This window comes from Lonchura striata, chromosome 5 (assembly GCF_050655825.1).
Source record: "Lonchura striata isolate lonStrDom1 chromosome 5, ASM5065582v1, whole genome shotgun sequence".
In the NCBI taxonomy this organism is placed as follows: Eukaryota; Metazoa; Chordata; class Aves; order Passeriformes; family Estrildidae; genus Lonchura; species Lonchura striata.
This window is the reverse complement of record NC_140707.1, coordinates 40006457-40031021: the sequence shown is the minus strand read 5'-3', so window position 1 is coordinate 40031021 and position 24565 is coordinate 40006457. Positions and strand designations below refer to the sequence as shown.

At 42.6% G+C, this 24565-nt stretch overlaps 1 protein-coding gene across 10 annotated transcripts in view; it reads left to right on the top strand.

Moving 5' to 3' along the window:
- Positions 1-9320: 9320 nt before the first annotated feature.
- Positions 9321-24565, top strand: part of SMOC1 (SPARC related modular calcium binding 1) — a 136616-nt gene continuing 121371 nt past the window's right edge. For 9 of the 10 annotated variants that reach the window (XM_085582017.1, XM_085582015.1, XM_085582014.1 and 6 more), the window contains exon 1: positions 9321-9514. In XM_085582017.1, the coding sequence (XP_085438143.1) occupies positions 9410-9514 (105 nt within the window). In that variant the 5' untranslated portion in view covers positions 9321-9409. Of the gene's footprint in view, positions 9515-9570 lie in introns of those variants that run through there. The other variant, XM_085582018.1, reaches the window with a different exon arrangement.

Below are 24565 nucleotides of genomic sequence, written 5' to 3'. Positions count from 1 at the left end.
TCCTTTGAACTGATCCAGTATCATGTTGAAGTGAATGGGAGGGGGGTAAAGCCTACAAGCCTACTCATGGGAGTACCAATTTGCATGAGCACATCCTTGTTTTGAAGCAGACTACTGTTCTCAGCAGACTGCAGCCTTTTCCTCATCTCCTTTTATATTTTTCAGTATGAAAATACTGGATTTACTTTGCTTTTCTGAGGTGATCCTTGTGATACAAGAAATACATCTTTGTCAGTGCTTTACATACCTGAGGAGGCAAATGACAAGCACTGCAGACTGATGGTGCTCAGCACATTCCTGGGTAGTCTTCTTGATCAGCCTCATAAGCTGTGTTCTCTCTTCCTGCTCTCCACTTTATCCCCAGTGTGTATTACACTTGCCCCAGCTTTGCAGAGATAATTTGCACTCTCCTAGTTCATTAGCTGCTACCCCCTCCTGTCCATGGGCAAAAAAAAGCCCTTACTGTTCAAAAGAACACATGCAGCAATCATTAATGCTGACCCTAATTGTGCCAATTCAAACCACTCAATAGCTCTAATTAAAACCTCTCTTGTGCAGGGCACTGAACAGTAACAAGACTGTCACCCTGAACAATCAAATCATGGACCTAAGAAATTTTTTTCCCCCTGTTGTTCAAATGTTGTTGCTGCTGTCGGAAGGGTCATCTGAAGGGATTAAGTATGGGGCTTTTGTAGCCTGCAAAGTTGGTGGGAGTAGGTGGGGGAATATCTAAACCCAACCAATATCTTTTAGTCACAGTTTGAAATCAGAAGACGCCAACTTTTTTCCAGGTCTCCTTTCATCCACTTTACCCACCCCCATACAGCAAGCAACACCTGCAAAGTAGACAGGCTGTTGGTTATGAGACACATGGACACCACAAGTCAACTTAAACATCTGCAAAGGAGGGGCTGAGGGGGAAACCCAGGCGTTCCTATCCCTACAACCTTGTTTCTCAGGGTCCCTGACTACACTTTCCTGTGCACCATAAATAACTCTGCAATTACATTAATTGGTTGCATATTTGTTGACACAGGGGTGGACAAGGGTAGGTTATGGTGGGAGGATTTTTTGCTTTCGGTGCAATTTTATACTACTTTCTTCAGATGTGCTTTAATCCCTACTCTCCCTACCCCCATTATTTAGAGTTCTCATGTCTTTCAGAATAAGTTTATAAGCATGTGGGTGGGAGGGGGGTGCAGGAAAAAAGAGTGTTAAAATTAATTTGATGGCACCCATGCACACACATCTGTTCTGCTGTGTTTCCCTAGCAAAGTCTATCAATCAAAAGGAAAAGGTTGATACGTATCACAGTGGGATATTTCAAAAAGCTGGATGCAAGCAATTGTGTGCTGTAAAGTTTTATTCTGCACTGGCTTTCTGACAGAAATCAAAATATCAAAATGGTGTCCATGTATGCCTATATTTTATTTTATATTTCCCATTTTTTAAAGAAGGTAGTGAAATTATTAGAGCAATAGAGTTAACTACCAAAATCCCAGTCTTGGTATCTTTCTGTTTATTGTTGTGCCTGTTCTGAAGCCCAAACCTGGGATCACAGGTAGGAGCCTGATAATGCTGCAAGCACTTTTGTATCTGCGCTTCTATTTTAGATCATTACAGGAACACATGCTAGCTTCCCTATGTGGTTCTGGGTTCAAACCACCATCTCAGAGTACTTGGTATGGGGTACTTCACTGAGTCTTCCTTTCCAGTGCCTCCTTGTCTTGCATTCTTTTGCTTTAGTAGAAATCAGAGTTGCAGTGAACAAGTTCATGGCATGTTGTGTTTCATCTTTCCTCCGTTCTTCTCTTCTTAGCTGCTGTCCCAGCTGAGAACTAGGGATTAGGATGACACCATAGAGTGCTGGCAGTCTGCCTCTTCAAACACTCTGAGCACTTTGCTAGAAACCACCTTGGTTGTTTCTTGTTCTGACTGCCAGGCTGTGCCGTGTGCTGTTACATTGCCTTGTCTCAGCAGTGAAGCTGTTTCATTTAGTGATGGATTGAACAGCCCATACTTAGTGTACAGCTTGACTCAGCCTTTAGGCATTCAGTGTTGGTTAGTGACAAAGCACAAAACCTTAGTGTATGAAGACATATTCTTTATGTAGAGAAGCAACAGGACAAAACCTAAGAATGTTTTAAAAACATTAAGTGTTTCTTCTCGTGCAGAACTCTTTGCAAATTTGGCCATATGAGCAGATAGGTTCAGGATATGATCTATTTTCACCAGTTTGCCTCAAACCCTGTGAGCCTGAAGTCACTAGGAGGACCACACTCTTTCCTAAAAAGGGGTGTGTTGCACTGTGACGTGTGATGCTTCTGACCCACCTCTGCCTTTGTGCTACCACTGAGTGGTAATACAACACTCTGTAGTTTTCAATAGCAATGTGCTTTTAAAACAGGATGAAGAGAAATAAGAGACACTACTATATGGCATTCAAATGAGTGCATTTCAGAGCAAGGTCCCTTCACCAGCAGCACTGGAGAGAAGAAACCAGAGCTCTTTGACAGTTTTGTTGTCTGTTGTGGGCAATGGGTTATAGCAAACATGTCTTATACTCCTTTATATTTGCTCAAGAAGGGAGAATAAGGCAGAGAGAGTTTTTGACCAGCTCTAGGTGCTTTCAGCCAAGCTGAGAACATACCCTGGGACCCTTGTATCTCGTGTAGCTTCTGGAAAGCAGCAGCTCTTTTTCTGAGCTGATTCTTGCCTTTGCTCATATAGGAAGCTCTGTGTGTAGCTGTTATCTGTTGAGCTGAGGATAGGGGATTTCTGCAAAACAGACACTGTAGATTCCATTGCTTTCTGTATGGATCTCCCACGGTCCTGTCTGCCCTTCCGTCTCATTCCTTGCCCCCATTTTCTAGGCAGCAATACCGGAGTCTATCCTCTCGACTAAGCTGTTGCACTTTAATTTTCAACAGGCCCCTATTGCTCTTGCACCTTGTGTGTGGTCTTTGAACGTTATGTGGCTCGGCAGCTGGGAATAGTGAGTGGGTGGGCAATTTAAAACAGAAAAGACTCTGTATCAGCACAGGGCTGAGGTTTGAACTCTGCTCAGCTTTGGATACATGTAGCTGGATCTCAGGGCTGTGATTTAAGTGCCGTTTTGCTGGTGTCAGTGCAAAACTTAAATCAGTGCTAAGAAACTGGTAGGGAAGAAAAAACAAACTTTGCTTGTCCGATAACAAGTGTTACTCTTGGCCCTCATGAGAAATTGTGGGATCAAGGCATCTTAGAATGTACTCTGCTGTTTTGTCACCATTTTGCCTCCACAACTGAGAAGACAAAGAGTGTCTAATTTGATGTCAGGATTTCTTTGCTGGAGTATATTTCCAAGCTGTTTCATGCCATTTAGAGCAGAAATCTGATTCTGAGTTTCCTGAAGATATGGACTGCTAACGGAGAGAGGCAGATGAGGGAGGTGCTAACCCGTGAGACAAAATCCTTCATTGCATTCATCTGAGCATTTCTGTGAGGCGAGGTAAATGTGCTCAAGCAACAAAATGTAGTCCCAATGTCATAACTTGTTGAACTCACAGGGCCTGGTCCTCAGTTGCTTCCTTCTCCTTTTTGTTGCATGTGCTGGTGGAGGATCACATGGAGGGGAGGTCAGGCAAGGGACCCTGACTTCAATGAGCCCTAGCCCGATTCCCACACACTTTTCTTTTGCACTTTTGATGGTGAGCCCACTTGGCATGGGCATAGAGTTCTCATGTATGGGGGATTCACCAGCTGTTCTTTGCAGTTGCAGCCCAGAGTACCAAGTCCTCAAAATTTCAATGCACAGGTTGTTTTTCCCCCACCCACTTTCCATCTATCCCACCCAGGTAGACAAGGATGAGCAGAAAGAATCCTTGCCTTGATAAAATTGATAAATGAGGTTGGAACAGATCTCTTTTCTGGAGTCCATATGGAGTCCAACCCAACTTCAAACTCATAGCTGACAAAATAATAAAAAAAAATATTGGCAAGTCCCTAAGTACTTATAAAGATTCTAAAGGTTAAAGATATGGTCGATTGGCATTCTGTTTAGAGCCTGGAGTGATGTTATATTTGCTTTACAGAATTCAAAGGAGTGCACAATTAACATTAGAAATCTATTAGATAGATATTTGGAAGAGTCATTCAATTTTCCAGTGCCACATATATAGCCATCATTTACCACCACTGCAGAGAGCCTCATATTGATTTTTTGCATTATACCCTATAATTTGTGAAACATAAGTAAAAGTAAAAAGGCTGGACAATGAGAATATCTTTGTTTTCAAAGAGCTGGCAGATTACAGACTAACTTCAGCTATGTCATTGTAGTGGTTCCATTCTTAAAAATAGGTATGTGTTGAAGTACCATGAAAAAACATACTGAAGATCAAATGAGCATTACTACCTCTTTACTACACCTTGCACTTTACTGCATTCCTTTCTTTTTGGTTTCATTTTGTCCTGTTTTCATAATTATACTAGGGCATGGCCAACAGTCTCTTCCCATAATGGAATAATATAGGTACATGAAGGTATGACTGGGTTATTAAGATCAGATGGATGGGCACTAGTGAGTGGTGGGGTTCTGGCAGTGGTGGGAACTAATCAGGACTACTAGCAACTCTTTGGGAAACCAAAGTAGTGCAGCCAGAACCAATACAATTTAATATACTTTCTAGAGAGAAAGTCTGAACAGAATTTCTGTATGAGGTATAATGAATGAAGTGGCAGACTCTAAATGGATTTAATGGGATAAGGTTTGAAATGCTATAATATTTTTGACAAAGCTTTTCATTCAAGTATAATTGAATATTCTGCAAAGAGCTTCAAGGATGAAAAGCCCAATAATACACTTAACTTTTACTAACAGGGTTTCTGTTTCATTCAAGCATATATATATGCATCCATATAATTAGCTTCCATAAAAAGATGAGACTCTTTTTGACATAAACCAGCAAATACACCCCAAAACATGCTGAACACCCCAAAGCAATTTATCTCTCCTTCTTAACAAGTGTGAACACTTTGCAGTTAACAGCAACTGACTGTTATTCCATCATGGGAAAGTGTTGTTTTCCATACACCAGTATTATTATGAAAACAAAAAAGAAAGGAATGCAGTAAAATGCCAGGCATAGTAAAAAGCTGTGTTGACAGTAGGATGGCACTGTAAAAATGCTGTATGCTGTGACTGAATCTTTTTGAACCCAATGATGTCTGATTTCCATGCTCATAATCAATGAGTCAAACTTACTCCTCCCCACAATCCCCTTACTCTACCTATGTCTGGGAAGCTGGGGAAATTGTATTCCACCTCATTTTAGGGTGACTAAACCAATTTTCTGTGGTTGCTATTCTTCATAGGGTTGTGAATGTGCTCAGCTGTATCTTTACTCTGGACTGCCCCAACTTGCTTCTAGATGGAGATTTGCAGGTGTCAGTGTAGTAAAAGCTTCTTCTGCTACTGCAGGTTTGCAGCAATTAAAACCTGGCAGCAATGGATAATTCTCTGATTAAATGGTCCAAATGATTCAATGGGCACAAAGTCACAAAAAAAAAAAACCAAAAAAAAAAAAAAAACAACAAACCCAAAAAACCAGAAAAACCCAAACAAATAAAAGTTCTAAATTCTGCATTGTAACAACACACAACAATAAATCTTACAGCAAATTTCCTGTGTACTTCTTTACCTTTTTTTAAAATTGTGGCAAGTGACTTCTAAACCTCCTGCAGGAGTGATTGAAGCATCTACTGACTTAAAAAAGAATCCCTAACAGTAAATTAGTCCCTAAAAGCAATTACATCATATTTGGAGGCTGCAGATTATTCTCTATTGAAAGTTGAATAATCATTCCTACTAAACATGTGCAAGAGGGGAATTGTGCCCTGATAGAAGTTGTGGCAGATCTATCCCATGATGGTTCTGAGTGCCAATACTGTTTAAAAGAGGACAGTGATCTTCTGAAACTTGTTTGAGGACAAGACAAGTAGAAGCAGAGGCAATTAACCAAACAGTTCTCCCTGAACAGTTGTTGAGACCACCAATATACACGTCCTGTGCCATAAGTTTGTGGTGATGCATGTGATATGCAAGCACCATAGCAACAAGATATTGATCATCAACAGATGGGCACAGGCTGGGGTAAATCTTCAGAGGTGCAAGTCGAAGGCTGTATCTCATGTACACAACAAGCCCCAACAGTACCAGTTTCAGTGCTACCTTACCATCATTGCATAGCTGAATTATTTATGGCTCAGCTTACATCTTGCTCTGAAGGATCCTTGTGTTGGGCCTGGTATACAAATGCTTGGACATCAAGAACAACTTCTCTTCTAGTTCTGTGTCCCTTTCTCTTTGTGGTTTTCAGTTACGGACTCTGGGCAAGTTTGCTAGTGAGACATCACTGATGGAAGTGGCACTGTGCCGGCAGTATTTGGTGCTCTGAGTGATGGCAGGGTTTTTCAGAAGAGTTCAAGTGAGACGATTAGGTGCCCAATTCCTCTTATGTTTGGTCAGTAGCCTTCTCTTGGCTCATCAACATCTCTGTGATGCCACTGATGCCCAGTGCAGGGGCACTTCCTACTTGCCAGCAACCTGAGAGAAACAACAGACAATTTAATGGCCCAAAGCTTTCTGTTTCTGTAGTTTATTCTATTTACCTGGATTTTTCTTTGATGACACAACAGCAAAGTGCACCTATAACAACTAGAGTAGCAGGCACAGTGTACCAAAGAGTTAGGCACACATTTTCAACAGTGAAAATGACACTGGAAAAGACCCATGTATTTTCTCTCTTAATGGTGTATTTAAACAGAGCTTGGATATTCCTCCAGCCTCCTGAATAATGACTTGCTGAGATTTTTGGGCCTGGAACAGCTCAGTAAAATTTAGTGGTGATACATAAGCTAGTCCATGAAGTCTCTTCTGCACTAAGGCAGTTACTATCCACAGGGGATGTATTTCTCACCACAGAGAAATACCTGGCCTTGGCCGGGAGTATGTGTGGCAAGCATATGAACAGCTTTGACCATGAAGGGGTCAAAGGTTTCTGTTATTGGGAATTTCTGACCGTCTCTGGAACTTGGTGTTAAGATGCTGCTGGTGTCAGAGCCTCATAGGCATTGGTGGATAGGTTTCCAGTGTAGCTGGTATTCTCTATTAGGGATTAAGAAAACAATTACATTTTCATGGTGGTAACAAACATCTAGCATAGAGATCCTGATATCCTTGTGTTTGTATGTGAAAAATACACCAAAGAAAAGCATTCATGTTTAAACTACAAGTGATAAAGAACACATAAAGGCAAAATACTAAATAGGTCAGATGCAAAAATCCCCCTCTGAAATATGAGCGGAGAATGCAGGCGAGTGTAATATTGTTATCTGGACTGGAATTTAATCAAGACTTAAGTATGAGGTGATGTGGTACTTCAGTGGCGGGATCACTGCCTCAACAAAACCGTACTAGATTCTGCCTGTCTTTTCACAGATTCAGGTGTGCACAGGTATAACTTGCCCAACCTCACCAAAGCTGATCCTGATATCCACAAAGACACTCATATTCAGATTTCCCAGCTCTTTCCCTCCTCCTTCTTTCAAGGTCTCTCTGCTCATGTCATGTGGAATGGCATATGTTCAGGTGTGGATCAGAGAGACTTTGAAATGGAAAATCAGAGGATACCACAGGCCATACTGAAGAAGCGCTGGCAAAGCTTAGAACCAGGCTGGCAGAGTGGTGAGGGTTAAGACTAAGGTAGGCTTGTATGGGGTGCTGTGTTTGGAGTCCCAGAGAAATCTGTAAGCCAAGAATAAATACTGGCAGAGGTCCATGTGAGTAACAAATGGCTTATCCTGTCTAAGCTAATGACAAAATGTTACATACTGGCATTTTTAAATTTTTTTTTTTTTAATAAGAAAAGAAAGATTAAAGCAACTGCTATACCTAACCACTCTGCTTTGCTCTGATAAGATGCCAGAATTACATGGCTTCTACTGTGTAACAAGGTTCTTTGTGTGGGCGTAGCAGCCCCTCCCCATACCTAGCGGATACACTCCAGGGAATTTTTGCAAGTGTGAGTATTGCCTCTTGTAAGGTCACTGAGTAAAGAAAGGTAATACATTGTGTGAAAAAAATGTCGTGTTTTGTGTGTTTCCATAAAAGCACCACAAAGCATCCTACCTAAAGGTTATTATCACTATTACATGCACAGCAATGACCTCCCATGCATATTACTCTGCAATATGTTGGGCCTCTGCCCAGCCCTCTATAAAACTCAAGCCAGTAATTTGAAAATTAAGGACTTGATGTAAATGCAAGCCAGTCCAGTTCACAAGATCTCTCTACTGCTCAGTCCCTCTGTCAGGTAGAGGGCTTGACGCTGCCTCCAATGCTCAGGGTCTACAGCTTGCTGCCATTACAATGTCATGGTGCTGCTCCCCCTTCAGACATGCCTGTAGATACTGGGCCTTGTGGTAGATGTATCTCCATTTTCCCCTCTTGTCCAGCTTTGCTCCACAGCTGCACTAAATTGCCTGTTGTATGATGCTCACATTCTACCCAAACTTCCCATTACTGAGTGCCTGGTACTTGGACGAAATGGGACTTCCATGCAGTCTCTAAGGGCTTGTCATCTCAAGAGGTACCAAACTTGGACTTGGGATATTTTCCCAGGCGCAAGGCACGTATCGCCAAAGACCCCAAACACATCACCTGTATGAGATCTGAAGGATTTGCTGGGCAATACAAAGCAATGGGCTCTGGGGCTACTTGTGCAGCTGAGAACACAGAGGAAGATCTTGAGGGAGAGGCTGACTGTGGCTGTGGCTCAGCAATGCCTCGGCGCGGAGGTGACACGAGGATCTGCCTGAGACACGAGCTTGCTCCTATGGCAGCCTTGGCCCGAGAGCCAAGGACCAAACCAACACGGTTTGTGGCCCATGCGGTGATTTCCTATGCCCAGCTCATTGCTGGCTAGCCCGGCCCGCCCGCACGGCTTAGCTGTCACTGTCCCCGCCCGGGGCTGGGGCCGGCTATGCCCGGCGTGGCTTTGGGCCGCGCAGGCCGGCCCTATCCCGCGGGGCTGCCCGCCACCCTCACGCACGTCCGGCCGCCGGGCTCTCCAGGTGCCGCCGAGGGCTCCAGGTGCCAGGGGGACGGGCCCGCCGCCCGCCCCGCGCCCTCTGCCGCCCGCCGGTGGCGAGGGGCCGGGCGAGAGGCGGCGCGGCCCCGCCATTGGCGGCGGCCGCACGGCGATAGGCGCGCGGCGCGGTCAGTGCCGGCCGGCCCCGCCCCGCCGCGGCTTTATAACGGGCATCCCCATGGCCGAGGCGGGGAACCTGCTGCCGCGGGACCGGCGCTGCCGCACCGCCCGGGAGAGCCGCCTCTGCTGGCCGCAGAGCCGCGCCGCCCCGAGGGACGATGATGCCGCGGGCCTGGCGCAGCGCGGGGGCTCGCCCGTTCCTGCTGGCGCTGCTGCTGGTGCATCTGCCGCCGGGTCGCAGCCACCGAGCCACGGGGCCCCGGGTAAGTGAGCTGCCGCCCCGGCGCGGCAGGTCGCAGCGCCCTGCCCGGCCCGCCGCCCCCGCGCCCTGTCAGCGCCGCAGGTGGAGCCCCGGCCGCCGGGCAGCGCCCCCGGCCCCGCGCAGAGCCGCGCAAGGGCCTCCCCGCTCGCTTATTAAAAGCCGGGCATCGGCTGCATGCGAGAAGTTCATACACCGGTTATTAACTTGTTGGTATTTATTGCAGAAAAACACGGGAGGGGGGAAGTTGGCAGGCTGTGTTTTTATATTGCTCGTCTTGCATTTAATGTAGCCCCTGTTTCCAGCACATAGCTTTGGGACTTGTCTTGTTTTATGTTCCCAAGCAGGGATTAAATGAATCCTTCCAATAAAGTTAGATCCCGTCAGCCCAGGTTTCTCCCTGTAGGAGTCTAGCTCTTTTTTTTTTTTTTTAATCTGACAATGCCTGACTCTTACTGGGACTGTTCATTTCACTTACCAAACTATTGCATTGCTCTGGGGGAGAACCCAACATTTTTCTAAATATGGTTCTCCCAGTGAGTGAGTGTTACCACTGCAGCACCACTACAGAGTAGCGTGAGAGTTTTCAATTATAAAGCTGCAAAGCAGTAGCCGTTCTTCAGCCAATGCTGCTGCACAGCTCTGGGGACGTGGAATAAACTTACCACTCTGCAGGCATGTTGGATGCGTGGGCCATGTGCATTTTTGACCCAGCCATCTAAAATGCTTGAAGTGTAGCGCCTAATTAACTTAGACCATAGTTAGGCAAGACTAGGAGTCTTTGAAATCCTTACTTGGCCAAAGTATAACAACAAGGGACTTTAGTGAAATGTTGTTTTTTTCCTAATAGAAGTGTTGTTTGACCATGAAGGCTATTAAATGCTTCTCAGAGCATACTACTGGCTGCACTGATGTTGTGTTCAGCTGTGCTGTGTAGCCTCTTTTATGGCCAGATGTGTAACAGCAGCTGTTCTGATCTCACCAGTTCTAAGTCAGAACTGGTGTGTGCCGTAAATTACTGAGACCTGCTTTAAAAGATCAGGAAACACAGGGGTTATGCATATCTTTATTACCTGATATCAAGCATAAACCTCAAAATCAGAGTGATTTCAAATAGAGGAGAACTTTAAAGTGATAAATAAGAGTCTGGCTGGATAATTAGGGTCTTCATTAGCACAAGTATCTAACTGCTTTAATGAAGAGCAATTGAAGCAAAATAAAAAAAAATCCTGATGGTAGTGCATAATTGTACAATGAGCCTGTATACCAAACAGTTTTCATATATACCATTTTTTATACTGTACTTTACAAGGCAATTTAATTGCTCCCTGTGCTGTGTTGTCTTGGAGTGGGAGCTGCTTCAGGGGAGTGGGAAACCAAATACAAAGGACTACTGATTTACTTTTTGCTTGAAGTAAGTACACTGAATTTGCTATTTCTTCCTTCATGACTGGGGAGAATACCAGCTGTGAACACTAACATCTGTAGTTCTGTTGGAAGATGTACCTTAAAGTTTTTACTTGGTGTTTTAATTTATGAGCTCTTAAATGGAAAGCTGTATATTTCCAGGATGTCTTACTCATGAAATCTGTCTTTTTGCCCCTCAAAGTGTCATGTGAAGGTGAGGAGTTTGATTTGCTTACTTGCAGCCAGGTTGATTGATATAAGCCCCTGAGCTTCATCTCTTGCAGCAATTAGACATTGCCAGTAAAGTTGTCATTAGTATAAATGTGGCATACTTTAGCTTCCAATAAAAAAAAAATACTTTATTATTAATTTCTTAAATAATGACTACCAGGTTACACCAGTATGTATTTCTCGTGCAGACTTCTGATCAGGAAGTCTCCCTGGCCAGGTGTCAGTGTTACAGTTCGGGCGATCGGATCTTGTAGGTATTCAAGTGCTAAGTGTGATACCTGCTCTTTTGCACTCTTTTCTGTATGGTAAGCACTAGAACTACAATATTTGCAAGCTAAAATTCTTTTAAAGGTGAACAACATTTTTTACTCATACTCAGTGAATTCAAATGACCAGCCACAATGCTTGAATCAAGTTCTAGATCTTCCTCCTTGCATTTCTCTTGCTATTGTAATTTTCTAAGATAGGCAGCCAGTACTGTTACTGTATACATAGACAGAAGAGAATGGCTTGCTACTGTTTGCAGAAAATGTTGAAAAACAAGAGGTATTGAAGAGAAATAGCTGTATCTACATCTCTTGTGCCAGTAAGGGATGAAACTTTCAGATTAAGTGAGTTCAGGATAATTACTTGAATACCAAGGTAAATTAAAAGTGCAGCTAGTACCTACAGGTCTGTTGAGGAGCTTCTGGCTCTCAAAAGATGTATGAAGCTTGCTGTTTCTTGTTATAGTGAAACTATGAGCAGTGATGTGAATTCCTCAGGCTTGGTGTCAGTGACTTGTAGGAAACATCTGGCTCTTGCATGTATGCTGTTGCCCAATGACAGTAAATAACAACTGTCCCAAGTGAAGCCCCATATGAAGTCTCGTATCATGTCCTAGATATAACTTGGAGGCCCAAGGCTGCTGTGTGACTTGTTTCCTCACTTGACAGACTCTAGTATAGTTTCTGCTGTTTTACACAATCACCTGGTCACTTCTACTTTTGTAGCTCAAAAGAGCATTGTGGGACTATACTTGAAAAATATCTGAAGGATGCTACCTTCTAGAAAAAGATAATCAGGCTTTATTTTCCATTCATATTTTCTTCCTGTGTTCCTCTTTCTCTCTGCTGGCATGAGATCTGGGGTGTGACACAAGCCAGGTCTTGCTGTTTCCCCCCATCCTTGAACCCAAAGCGATAGATGGGGAACTTGACCAGGCTGGCTCTTGCATCTCCTATTGTGTGGTGCATTTAAGCAGTATTCTTTCATAGCAGATTAAATAGATTGTGCCGCTAAGCTTTGTTTTCTGCCATCTGGACAATTAAGTGTGGCCTTTGTTTTTTTCTAGTTCAGAGAGAGATCTGTTTTGGCCCTCTGTTTTCTGAGTATAACTCCTGATCATTATGAACTTCATCTATGGCAGAGAACTATTGGTGGCAGTAATGACAAATACTAGCACAGAGAAATGATGAATGCTTGCAGAAGGCACACAGTGACTGCAGTGGTCAAAAGATGTCCCACAAATGGGCTTGGATTTCTGGGAAATTTGGGACCTGTACCCCTCCAGTGACTTCAGAGGACTAAAAGATGATAGGAGAGGACAGGGTTGTCATTATAATATTCTTTCTAGTTTCATGCATGGAAATGTTCATATTCTTCCTTGAAAGGCATACTGGTTGGAGATGGGGTAGATCCTTACAGTTCAGTGCTGTTAAAAAGGAAGGTAGTAAATAGTAAAATTGTAAAGCTACCAACAGAGTCCAGTGCATAAATTGGAGTGCCACAGAACATTGGGAATTTCCTGCTGCAGTTGGCTACTAGCTGGAACACTGAATAAGAATCTTGGTAGAAAATGCTGAAATGGCTCCTGCAGCTTTGTTGTCTCCTCTGGGAGGAGGCAGTAGCATTGCAGCTTATGCAGGAGTGGCACAAGGAGTGTGTTCTGCTCTGTGTCCACTCAGCCCCACAGGAAGGGTTCCACATTGCAGGTGTCTTTATGCATATCAAAATTAGGGAGTATATGTTCTTCATGATGGGAAGACATTACAAAAGGGTGTGTAATAAGAATATGAGGTAGAGGGCTTCATACACGGGAGGGCTGGAACAGAAGAATGAGTGTTAGAATAGGTTTTCAATGGCTGAATTTTGTTTCTTGTTTGAGCCTAATCACCATTCTGCATTGCAAAAGTCTACAGTAGTAACTAGTGACTGAAGCACTTTAATGCTTTTAGATTTCTTTGTCAATGGAGAGATTCATTTAACGAAGAAACAAGTACCCAAAGGCAAGTCTTCAGAAAAGAGATAGGACAGATTTGTTACTCTATGGAAAACAGATAGCTTGTTTTGGTTGGGTGAGGGATGTTTGTTACCCAGGTGGAAACTCTAATGATATATGCAGCTATGTTGCTTATTTCTCCTTTTTCCTTTTAGATCTTTAATGTTAGCCTAATTCGTTTATGTATATTAAAGAAACTGATCTGACTTGTGTTTTTTAAACACTGTGCAACTGTGTTGAAGAACAGGATTAATTCTTGTGTAGAGAAGTATTAAAACATTATGTTCCTATTGGAACAGAAGGCCCTGTTCTAAACAGAAAAACGTTGTAGGATTTTACTTGCTTTGTGTAATCTTAGAGTTGGTGTTTTAGCTGCCTGAGCTTCAGAGTTGGCTACAAGAATATTCCCACTCATGTTAATGAGCTGTGCTGTTAATGAAAGATTTCTGGCTAGCAAAAGATTAGGTACAGAAAAAGAAACTGCTCATGTATTTTTGCTGGTGGTGGCAGCAAGCTCTGTAGCTGGTGGAACACCTACAGTGATAACCTCTTGGACTAGTTTTTTAGTTTCTAGCTCTAGTGTGTTAAGGTAACCTTCACAGTGCAGAGCAGATGCTCTCTTGGCTTCTTTCATTTCCAGATGGCCTGAAGGAATTGGTAAGATGACTGTAAACTCATTTCAGTAGTGTAGTAGCTCTGAAATATTAATACTGCTATTTAAATATCTTAGATGTTCTTATCCTGCCATCTCAAACTAATTGCGACATTACTATGTCAAAAAAACCCCAAACAAACAAAACCCCATTTGTCTCTTACTTGGCTGGTGAATCCTAGTTCTTCTGGTGCTGGCACATCTGACAATGGAGTTAAGTGTTACACAATAAGCTTTATGCTAACATTAAAAGCTAAACATGGAAGCAATACAGGTGGAACCAAAGCTGATCCCTGAAGGCTGCTGTGCTGACTGTCATACTTAAGCATCCTGTGTGGCAGTGTGGTGGCTTCCTGTCAGTGTCCCCTGGCAGCTGCCACAATGTCTCTGGTAGTGATGCATCATCCAGGGACTTAGTGGCACAGCAGACCTTGAGCCAAGCTTGGTGTGCAGTGGGAATAGCTTACAGCTTTGGTCCTCAAGTCTCTGGCAGAGCAGCAGCTGTTGTGACTTAAACTATGGTGCTTACAAGCTTAAGTACTGTCATTGCATTGGTGGGACTCTAAGCTTCCTATGCTCATTTGTGAAAGCTCTTGTTTGTGAAGTTCTTGCTCTAACAGGGAAGGCTGCCATTGATGTGGGTGAATCTATTCCATGCCAGTGAATCTATTCCATGCTGGAGCTTTCTGGATAAGGTGGGAGGTCAGTGTGAGATGTTTGCTTATGCAGAGAAACTACCAGGGTGTGATGGAAGTAGTATGTAACTGGCTGCCTCTTCTGATTCGCTCACATGAGCAGTTACAACTTGTGTTCAGCAGCTTATATGTGAACCATGTGAAGCTTTCTGTGTGTGATGACATTACTGCTTGTAGGTATGAGGAAGAAGTACTCTGGCACCAAAACCCTGACTGAGAATGTAACTCAGGGCTTTTTTTTTTGTGTTGAGGGGAGGAGGCATTGTAGCTTTAGGAGAGTAACAATGAAAAAGCACAGTTAGTCACACCAGGGTGTAAAGTTTTATCCAGGACAGTGAAAACCACCCATCATACAAAAGAGTTCTTTGTATACGGCCTCATGCAGGCTATCAGCAGCACTTCAGCCTGAGACCAGCTTTCCCAGGATAAGGCCTTACCTTGAAACCAACCTCACGCCTCATATCCTGGATGCTTTTTCTCTTTATTAAAGTAGGTTCCTGATGCAATTTATGCTCCTGTGGGATGCTGCAGTAACAATATAGATAATGCTAGCAATATTAATGGGTTTTTGAAAAGAGTCATCTGCTTGTTTGGTGAGGAAAACATTGCCTCATATAGTAAGGCCTGCCTTCTGACCAATGCTATTTCTTAAAAACTTGAGGTGACAAATGTGTTTGTTATGGTTTTCTACAAGAACTGCTCCAATGGAAGCCTGTGCTGTCTGAGTAGAAAGTCTTCATGCTGAAAGTGCAGTCCCGACAGTGTCTCAGGTGACGATGGAGCAAACCGGCTTTGGTTTATGAAGGGATTCACTCTCTAGGCTGTGTGGTACTTTCAGGGTACTCTGGAGATTGTCCTGAGCCTGACTGGATGATGCCAAGGCATCAGCAGCAGCCTGGAATAACAACCTTGTTGGAAGATGTCCTGTCTGCCTCCCTGGAGATATTAAAGAACCGTGTAGATGCAATCCTGTGCCATGTGCTCTAAGATGACCCTGCCTGAGCAGGGCGGTGGGACCAGATGAGCCACTGTGGTCCTTCAAATCCTTCCAACCTGACCCACCCTGTGACTGTCAGATGTTCTGAGTCTGTCCTTAGAGCAGTGGCCTAGAAGGCCTCATAAGCCTCCAGCTGCCTGGACTGTCAAACTCTTCACTGGTGGTCTCCCAGCTGTAGCCTCCTCAGAAGGATATGCCTGGATGTTGGGTTTGTGCATTGTTGCCTCCCACTGGCTTGTGGCTGGGCCAGCTGCTTTTGAGGGCCCACTGACAGAACTTTCATTTGGAGTGGCATGTAGCTATGCAGCGGGCAAGTGAGTGGTAGGTGTGAAATGAGAACAAACGTAAGTACTTCCCCCCAAGGTCTGCGCCTAGAGATAGGAAAATAACACCAGTTACTATAGGAACAGAGGCTGCATCATTAAAGGTTGGCTCAGGGTTTTGGCAAGTAGAGTCTGGCAGCAAAGCCTAGACAAGCAACCCACCAGTGCTGCTGGCAGAGTCTTCATGCAGGTGGAGGAAGTCATACAGAAACTGGTGTGTGTAGGCAGATAACTTGCCTGCCATGGGCACCTGGACTCCCTTCTTGGGCTGGTGCTGAAGTTTTGTTACCTCTGGATGAAGTAAGTGAATGAATGTGAGCGGGGCATTGTACCCAAGTAACTCCACAGAGGACCATAGTGCTCACTGCCTGAGTATAGACCCAGAGCATGTGCCAGGGTTCTGTAAACTGCGTCGCCTTGCCTCATACACTTTGACTTGAAGTGGCTAAGGGGAAGGAAGCAGACTGTTTGTGTGCAACATTCCTTCTGTGCCAGGCATAGACTATTGAGGTTCTGTTCTATTAATCTGTTGAGATTGGCTCTGTAGGCTACATGGCAGTCCTTGTCAGTCTGAAGTTAAATTTGTTTCACTGCTATAAGACCATTGATCTAATATAATTTTTCTCTACTCTGAGTCTCATGACAAACTAAAAGAATGTAATTTTTCCCTACTCAGAGTGGAAGGAGTGTGCTCTTTCTGTGCCACTGAGATGTTGATGAAAGCTGGGGTTGAGGGAGTGATAAAAGTGAGGACTTTCTCATGGGAGAGCCTCTGATAGAAAGAATTATAGTAAGTGGAAAGGAAGGTGTATTGGGATAAGAAAGATGGGGAAGTAGGACAGATGAAATAACTTGTTTTTCTGCAGTTTTTCTTGGCCACTGGTCTAGCTAATGATAGTTGGAGTCATATCCAGAGGGAAGTGCTGATCCTTAAATAGGGAGGAGAGGTTCCAAACACTTAGTGGGCAGATTCTGTTTCAGAATTTCTCTTGGCCATCAGTCCTCTGTTACCATTACTCAGGTCACAGACTAGAAGGAATGTGGAAAATGTTGTCCATCTCTGTTCTCTTCCCTGTTTCATGACTGAGAGTTATCACTTGAATTGCACAGGGAAGCCATATTATGCCTTTTATTGAACAAAGTCCACTAACTTATCTGCTATATGTAGGCTTGTGATCATGGAATAGTGCTTGTTCTATAATTTCATGGAGTCCAGAATAGTTGCTTAACAACTTTTTCTTTGGTTATATAGAGAACCCAAAATATAAGATTATATGATCCTTCAGTTGTAATGCTACTACTTCAGGGTTTGATGCTCCAACAAATTAAAACAATCCAATACAGCCTCAATATAAAGGTAACTGTCTCAGATTCTATGGGTAGAGTGGGTTGCACAAGAAGCAGTGTGACCACTTAGGGTATGGAGGGGGAGTGAACTGGGAATCAAATAGATAAGGAAGCATCCTTAGGTGAAAACACCTGGTAGAGTTAGTGGTGTCCTTTAATGTCCAGATGTACACTATCTCTAGATCTTTCTTCTGTGTGTACCATATATATGCTAGTAAGAAACATATAGTATGGTAATCTTTTGTTGCAGCATAGACTCCCTTGAGTAGCATGAAGATTAAAGAGCCTACTCTAGCTAGTACATCAAACCACTTCCCTTCCCATTTCTTTGAAGCAGATTTATATGCATTCTACACTTGGGCTTAAACAAATACGTGGTGGAACTAGGTGCAAGTTAGGAACTAAAAAGCCAGAAGCTCTTGGGTGTAATTTCCAAGTGGAGAATATTAAATGAGTTGGAGTTTGTGGATTCTAGCCAGGTAAAGGGGTTTCTGTTTGAGCCAAGAAGCTGCTTCTGATTTGGGTCTAGTTACCATATAGAATGGTGGTAACTGTTGTTGGCTTCTGCCTGGAGTTTTGCATTTGGCTTATTCCTTTGCCCTTAAAAGTAAGCAGACAAGTGTTGCAAAAGTAGATGAGCTGTGTGCAAAATTAGCTTTTAAAAATGCGTATGCATCTGGAACACTAGAGGATTATAAACTCCAAGCTTGTAGGAAAATGTGAGCTTTAATGTGTGTGCATCTCAGGCTTAGTGGAAGCAAATTACTTCTAATGTAGAAATCTGTGAGACTGGTATGTGTAAAATGAACAGGGGTGTTAATGCAATAATTTTTTTGCTCCACAGTTCTGGAGATTAGCTTAATTTATTTGCCTTTGCGTGTCTTAACCTCAAAATATGTAAATCTAGAAGAACTTGATCCACCTTTTAAAATTAAAAACAATACCAGTATCTGCAGCCAAGCCTTTGGAGTTCTGTCAGGTAAGGGACTGGGTGGAAGTGCTGCCATATCTTCCTGCTGTTGTAATAAACTGTAGGCAACTGGATTGTCAGTGCTTCAGCTGGTGGTGTTATTTGCCCTCAATTGGCTGCAATGCATCTGAAATATTCCTGGAAATTAAGCTAGATGCAGAAATTTGTCTGACTAGAGCTTTAACATAACTTCTGAAAGTGGTTGCCATGAGATAGGATTTCTTAAATGCACTGCACACATGTAACTGTCCAGGGGTTTAGTTTTTGACCGTAAGAGAATGGTGCTTCTGGCTGCTGTACCTGAAGGCCTCAGGTTGTTCTAGAGGTGCTATCCCACAGCTTTGTAAGTAAAAATCTGAAGTGATGGCCAAGTGACATAGATAATACCTCATGGTGGAATAAGGTATTTCAGTAGTGGCTGAGCTACCTGACATGTCTCATGCTTTCCATAAAGGGGGTGAACTGAAGAATTTGGTATGATTTTTTTTTTTTTGTCAGAGTTCCTACACTAGCATTCCTTTGATTTTGTTGGTGTCTATGGGCTGTCTTTTCTTCTTTATTATTGCATAGGTGCAGAGAATATTTTTATGAGCTGGGATTGTACCCTTAGGTTTGCAAGTTAAAGCTGTCTTCTATGGGCTTTATCTTGTTAGGTGCTCTGTAGAGTCAGGGATATTCTGCTTCATAGAGTCTCAGTGTCAGTAACTGCTCTTGGACTCCCTTTCCCAGTTTAAGCTTGAACTGTAGAAGGAGTAGTAGTTTTAATTTCTATTTGCTGGTGGTAGTGTATTAATGATTGTTAAATCCATTGTCTAGAAGTATGGGAAAGTATGTCAGCCCAAAGTTTTTTTTTTTTTTTGCATGCTCATCTTCAGGAGTTTCCAGGGAGCTGAGTGGTCTCTTCACAGTGAGCTAAGAAAGTGATTTATTGTCCAACTTAGTGGTGCTTTTCTTTTTCTAAATTAAGGACTCATACATCAAGGTAGTCTAGTTGTCTCTGAAGTAATCTGTATGTTACTAGTTGTAGCTGTTGAAGACTTAAGTTTTCCAAGGCTTTCAGGTTTTGTCCTCTCCTCAGTTCCCCTGAAGGAACAAATGTATTAGTGGAAAAAAATTGTGCTCTGCCAGATTTGACCACCTATGCTACTACCCTTCTTAAAATGTGAAGTTGTTAAAATCTAACTGTTGAAGCTCTCCTGAACTTCCCATCTCACCTATTAATCATGTATACCCTGAAAAATCAGGATTAAATTTAAGGTGATTGATAGAGCTTTAAATAGCTGGACAAGGGAAACATTTGCCATTTTGTTACTAAAATAGAGTGTCTCTTAAGGGTGGATAGGACAGGGAGTGGAAAGCAATCAGTGTGAAACCTTGGCTTTTCTTGTCTTCTTCAATTGTCAGTGAGACTATATAAATGTCAGGATTTTTATTGTGAACAATAGATACCTAAAAGAGTTCCAAACTAGCTGGGTTGTGAAGAGAAGTTGAGCTTTTCTTTACCACGAAAGTGCTTCTTCACCTGAAGCGCTTTGGCAGCAGTATTGGAGCTGAAACTAGCTGTTGCTCATTAGCATACTGCAGTGTATGTTTTGCAGATTTCTAATCTGGATTTGAACGCACCCGTAGGACAAAGCATCCTAACTCATTTGCACTGTTTTGTAAAATCTCTTGGTGTGTAAACAGGTATGATGTGTAGCTGCTAGCTTTTATCCTAGGAGGATGAAGCTATCCTGGTTTGTGTGTATGTGGTTCTTGCATGAAAGTAATTTAAAAAAAAGTCAGTCCCAACTTCCAAATCAAGTTTGGCCTGTATAATCAGTTTAAGGAAAACACAGTAGGTCTTCTAGAACACTAGGAGCTTTTTGGTGCTGAAACTGGAACTGAGTGGGAGGAAAAAAATTTACCACACGTGAATAAATTTAAGCATTCCTAAAACCTGTCCCTCAACATTTCTGGATTTGGCTCAGCTGTATGACAAGTACATTTTGAGCCCCAAGATTTGAGGATCAGATCTAGCTTGAATAGCTGGTGTCATAAGCAAACTACGTTTTTAAGTTTCCTGTTGGAACTCTAAGAATTTACCTAAAAGTCCTTAGGTTTTGCTTCTAGTTCTGTTGGCAAACAAAACCAAAAATGTTTCCACAGCTGCTTCACGTAATTGAGGGACTTTTTCCCCAGCCCCTGCTGAAGTCCCAGAACTGGGGAGAGATCAGTAGTAGAACCTCATTCAATATGAAGAGAAAGGTTTGATTAAAAAAAAAAAAAAAATCAAGCAACAGTGTGCTCTTGAGTGATTGACAGTCCCAAATAAAAAGTTCAACTCTAGGCAAGTTTTTCTCTGTAGCAAAGAACAGTGAACTACAGAGGCATAGCTCTTTTTTCCCCTCATGTTTGAAAAAGGTAAGTATTTTACCATATAAACTGTTCTTGCTGCTAAACTTCAAACCTTCTCAGGTATCCCATGCAACTCTTAGCTCTTTATTGCTTTTGTTAAGGAAATTTCCACATCTGACCTTAAGTGGAAAGCTTGTACTATAACTACTTCCAAGTTAGCCTGCCCATTAATAGTGTCACCTACAGAATAGCTTCTGACTAGCCTTTCCTTTGTGTAGACTCCTGTCAAATCTGCTTCACTCCCTCCAAGATATGTTCTCCCTGGGTGTGCCTCTGTTCAGGCAGGACAACGGGAGTTGGAGAACAGTTCTGAACTTGGTAGTTTTTGCTGAACTGTGCCTGAAACCTTCCTCCTGGTAAAGGTGTGTCCAATTTCAGGAATTCATGCTTTTCTTTGGAATCACTGGGGCAAGTAAATCAAGCTAAACTATATATATATTCCACTTGACACGTTTTCCTTCAGTTTATTCAGCATTGATAAACTCACTTATAAAGATATAACCAACCTTTCAGGGCAATGATTAAGTGTTGCATGTCAGAGCAAAAGCTAAAAATTATTTTCACTTCTTTCCTTGTCTTTACCTTTCATGAAACTGTGGAGAATATAAGCACTTGTATTCAGGAAATGCCAGAAGGCTGATTATAGATGTGATGATGTCACCTCAGATTAAGAGGACAAAATAGGGTGTTATCTTTGGCTTGTCTCTGGTTAGTATTTATTAGAAAGCAAACCTAGGGATTACCACAAACAGCCTAAGCCAAGCATGTCAGTTCTTCGCTGTATGGCAGATGATGTTCACGCATATCCATGCATTTCCTAAGGCAACCAATTAGGATAAATAAGAGGAGATAATCTTGTTAAATCTCATGCCAGTGTTCAGATGGGTAGAACTGTACTTATCTAAAATTGCTTTAGTGGGACTTGCTAGTGGCTTTTGTTTCACTAGCAGATGTTGATGTAAAAATACAAGACTCTCTTGGCATTTGTTTTATTGTGAGGTGATTGACACCAGTGCTAGGCATTGTTTACACAAAACATCTGAATGTAGTCACAACTGGATTCAACAAGATACTAAGTGACGACAGCATTTATAAATGCTGACACTGATGAATCTTGTTTAGTTGATGACCTATACTAAATTGCAATTAGGATTTGATGGATTTGAATAGAGGAATCCTCTTAAAATAGGGACAGAGTCTGAGGAAGCATTTCTTATGCAAAGTGCAGGAAGTACTTTCTCTTACTTTCCCCAGCTCTGACCTTGTTTTTTCTGATGAAGCAGCTGCTGCAGTATCAACTCTTTGACTGAAACTCTTAAGCTGCTGCCCTGGTTTCTTATTCATCTTGAGCACTTGGCTTAGAGCTTCACAGTGAAGGAAAAGCACCAGGAAGTTTCCCCTTACTTAAGGGAGCGACATGCCTCTTAGATATTCATTGAGGAGGAAGCTGATGGTACCCAGTGACATCTTGTTCTCAGCTGGGGATTATTAGAATGTACAGCTAACTCTTGGGAAATATTTCTAAATGTATTATAGGGCAACATGTATGTTATATCTGGTGCTGTATGCAGAGTCTGCTCTGCTTGAACAGTTTTAGTTGGACTTCCTGCTTTCAGACAGTGAGCTTTATTTGGTGGAGGCTTCCCTTCAAATGTGATTCCTGTTTGGGGAAAGTTTTTGTGGAAATTGAGTAAGATTAGTCATCCCACTTTAAAGCTCAAATGGCACTGATTCAACAAATGCTACAAGATACTAAAGAGACAACTTTGAAGGGTTGAATGAATATCTGGTGTCTGTCTCAGTTGAAGCTTGTAATTCATTTTGGTTATTACAATCTAAGATCTTGTGCTAGAAAAGGTCAACAGTTCTGGAAAGACAGGATAGCTCAAAATCTCTGAGTTGGTATCAGACAGTGACAAAATTAAACAGAACTGTAATTAATCACTTGCATTCACTTAATTCCCCATTCCTTCCCTTGGTTCATTTATTTACTGGTTTATTCACTTATGCCAGAGAAAGCTGCATTTCTAGATTTCAGGCCATCCCTGTATTTCTTAAGCCTCACTGATGCTACAGTGCCTCTAATGACGAACAAGCACCAAGTTGTGCTTGGGTTGCTTGACTGGAGCATGGGCTGTTCTTGACTGGAGTATGAGGATTCTGCCTAGAATCTGCAAACTGGGAATGTTTCTGCTTTTGTCCTTGCTTGTGTGGTTGGTTGACGTTTCCCAGCTGCCAGAGCCCTCCTCACTTCTTCCTGTGCTCCAGAATCGGTTTTTCTTAGAGACTTCAGTCTTCCAGAAAAAAATCTGCTCCATCATGGCCTCTCCATGGGATGCAGCTTCCTTCAGAAAATATGACCTGCTCTGCTGTGGCATCCTTTCCAGAGGCTGCAGGGCAATACTTGCTTCTTCGTGTTTTTTTCTGTGGGCTGCAGAGGAATCTCAGCTTTGGTATCAATAGCACCTCCTTCACTGTTCTTGATTGTGCTGTGGCTTCTCTCTTCCTGCCCTGCTCCCCATGCCATGTGACATTTTGCCCTTTAAGTTTGCTTTCAGAGGCACTGTCAGCCTGGCTGATGGGCTGCTCTTTGGCCTGTAGTGTGTGTGGTATGGAACCAGCTGTGTCCAGCACAGGGCAGCTTCTGACTTCTCATGGAGACACTTCTGGAACTGCTGCCAAAACTTTGCCATGTAAACCCAATATAAGTGGTCAGGCAAGGTTCTACACTGTGAATCAGCATTGCTGCTTTTGCAATGCTGCTTTGGATTGCAAAGCTCCCAGCAGAATTAGCAATGGTTTTGTTGTGCTTCTGAATTTCCATGGAGTTCACATATGAGTCAAACTGGTTGTGCCTTGAAGTCACCTGCTGCAGTCCTTGTCAAGGCAGTGTGGATGTCTAGAAGATGTTCCATGTGGTTTTGCTGTGAAAGGTGACACTACACCTAAGCATTATTAGAGATGTTGTCTAGTTCTAATCTGTGCTTTTAATATTTTAAGATGTAGCCTCAAGTTGACTGAATACTTTTGACTTCTGTTTCCTTATGAGTGTAGATTGCAGATTGATTGTGTTACTCTGTTTTTTCCATATGAATGCCTTTACCTCCAGAGCACTGCAGTTCTGTACTATTTGCAAACAACTGTTTTGGAGGCATGTGTGTGATTTATGGGAGGTTCCTTACTTTCATAGTAAGGGGAAAGCCTGATCACGTTGAAGTTCTTTGGGGTTCTAGCTTCTATACTACAGGTGTTTCAGATCATGGCATATAGATGCAGGTTCTCTGGCAGTGAGTTGAGTGCTAAATCCTACATGAATTCAAGCACCTACATGCTATTCATTTCTAGCTCCATGAAGAGCCTATGAAAATTTTGATATGGCAGGGCTGTCACATCCAAAGGTAGGGACTGGCTTTTCATCTTCCCCATTTAGAAGAGGAAGAGACCACACGGTTAGTGGTAAGTGCTATAACTGGTACCAGAATAATTCAGAAAAAGGACTGCCAAATATTGCATCTCCTGACAAACTTTGACCTGGGAAACTTACAGAAGCTAGTAATTTTGTTCACCAACAATCTCCAAACAGGATAGGAATAAATGTTTTTAAGTTTCCAGAATCTGACAACTTCTAACATTTTAATCTGAGAGTTTAAGCCTTTACCAAATAGTTTCTCAAAGCCTCATGAAAACTAAGCCACTGCAGTAATTCACAAACACCGACCTTACACTTTAAAGCACTAATGAAACTCTATTACTTTACTGGCATTGTGTGAGTCCTT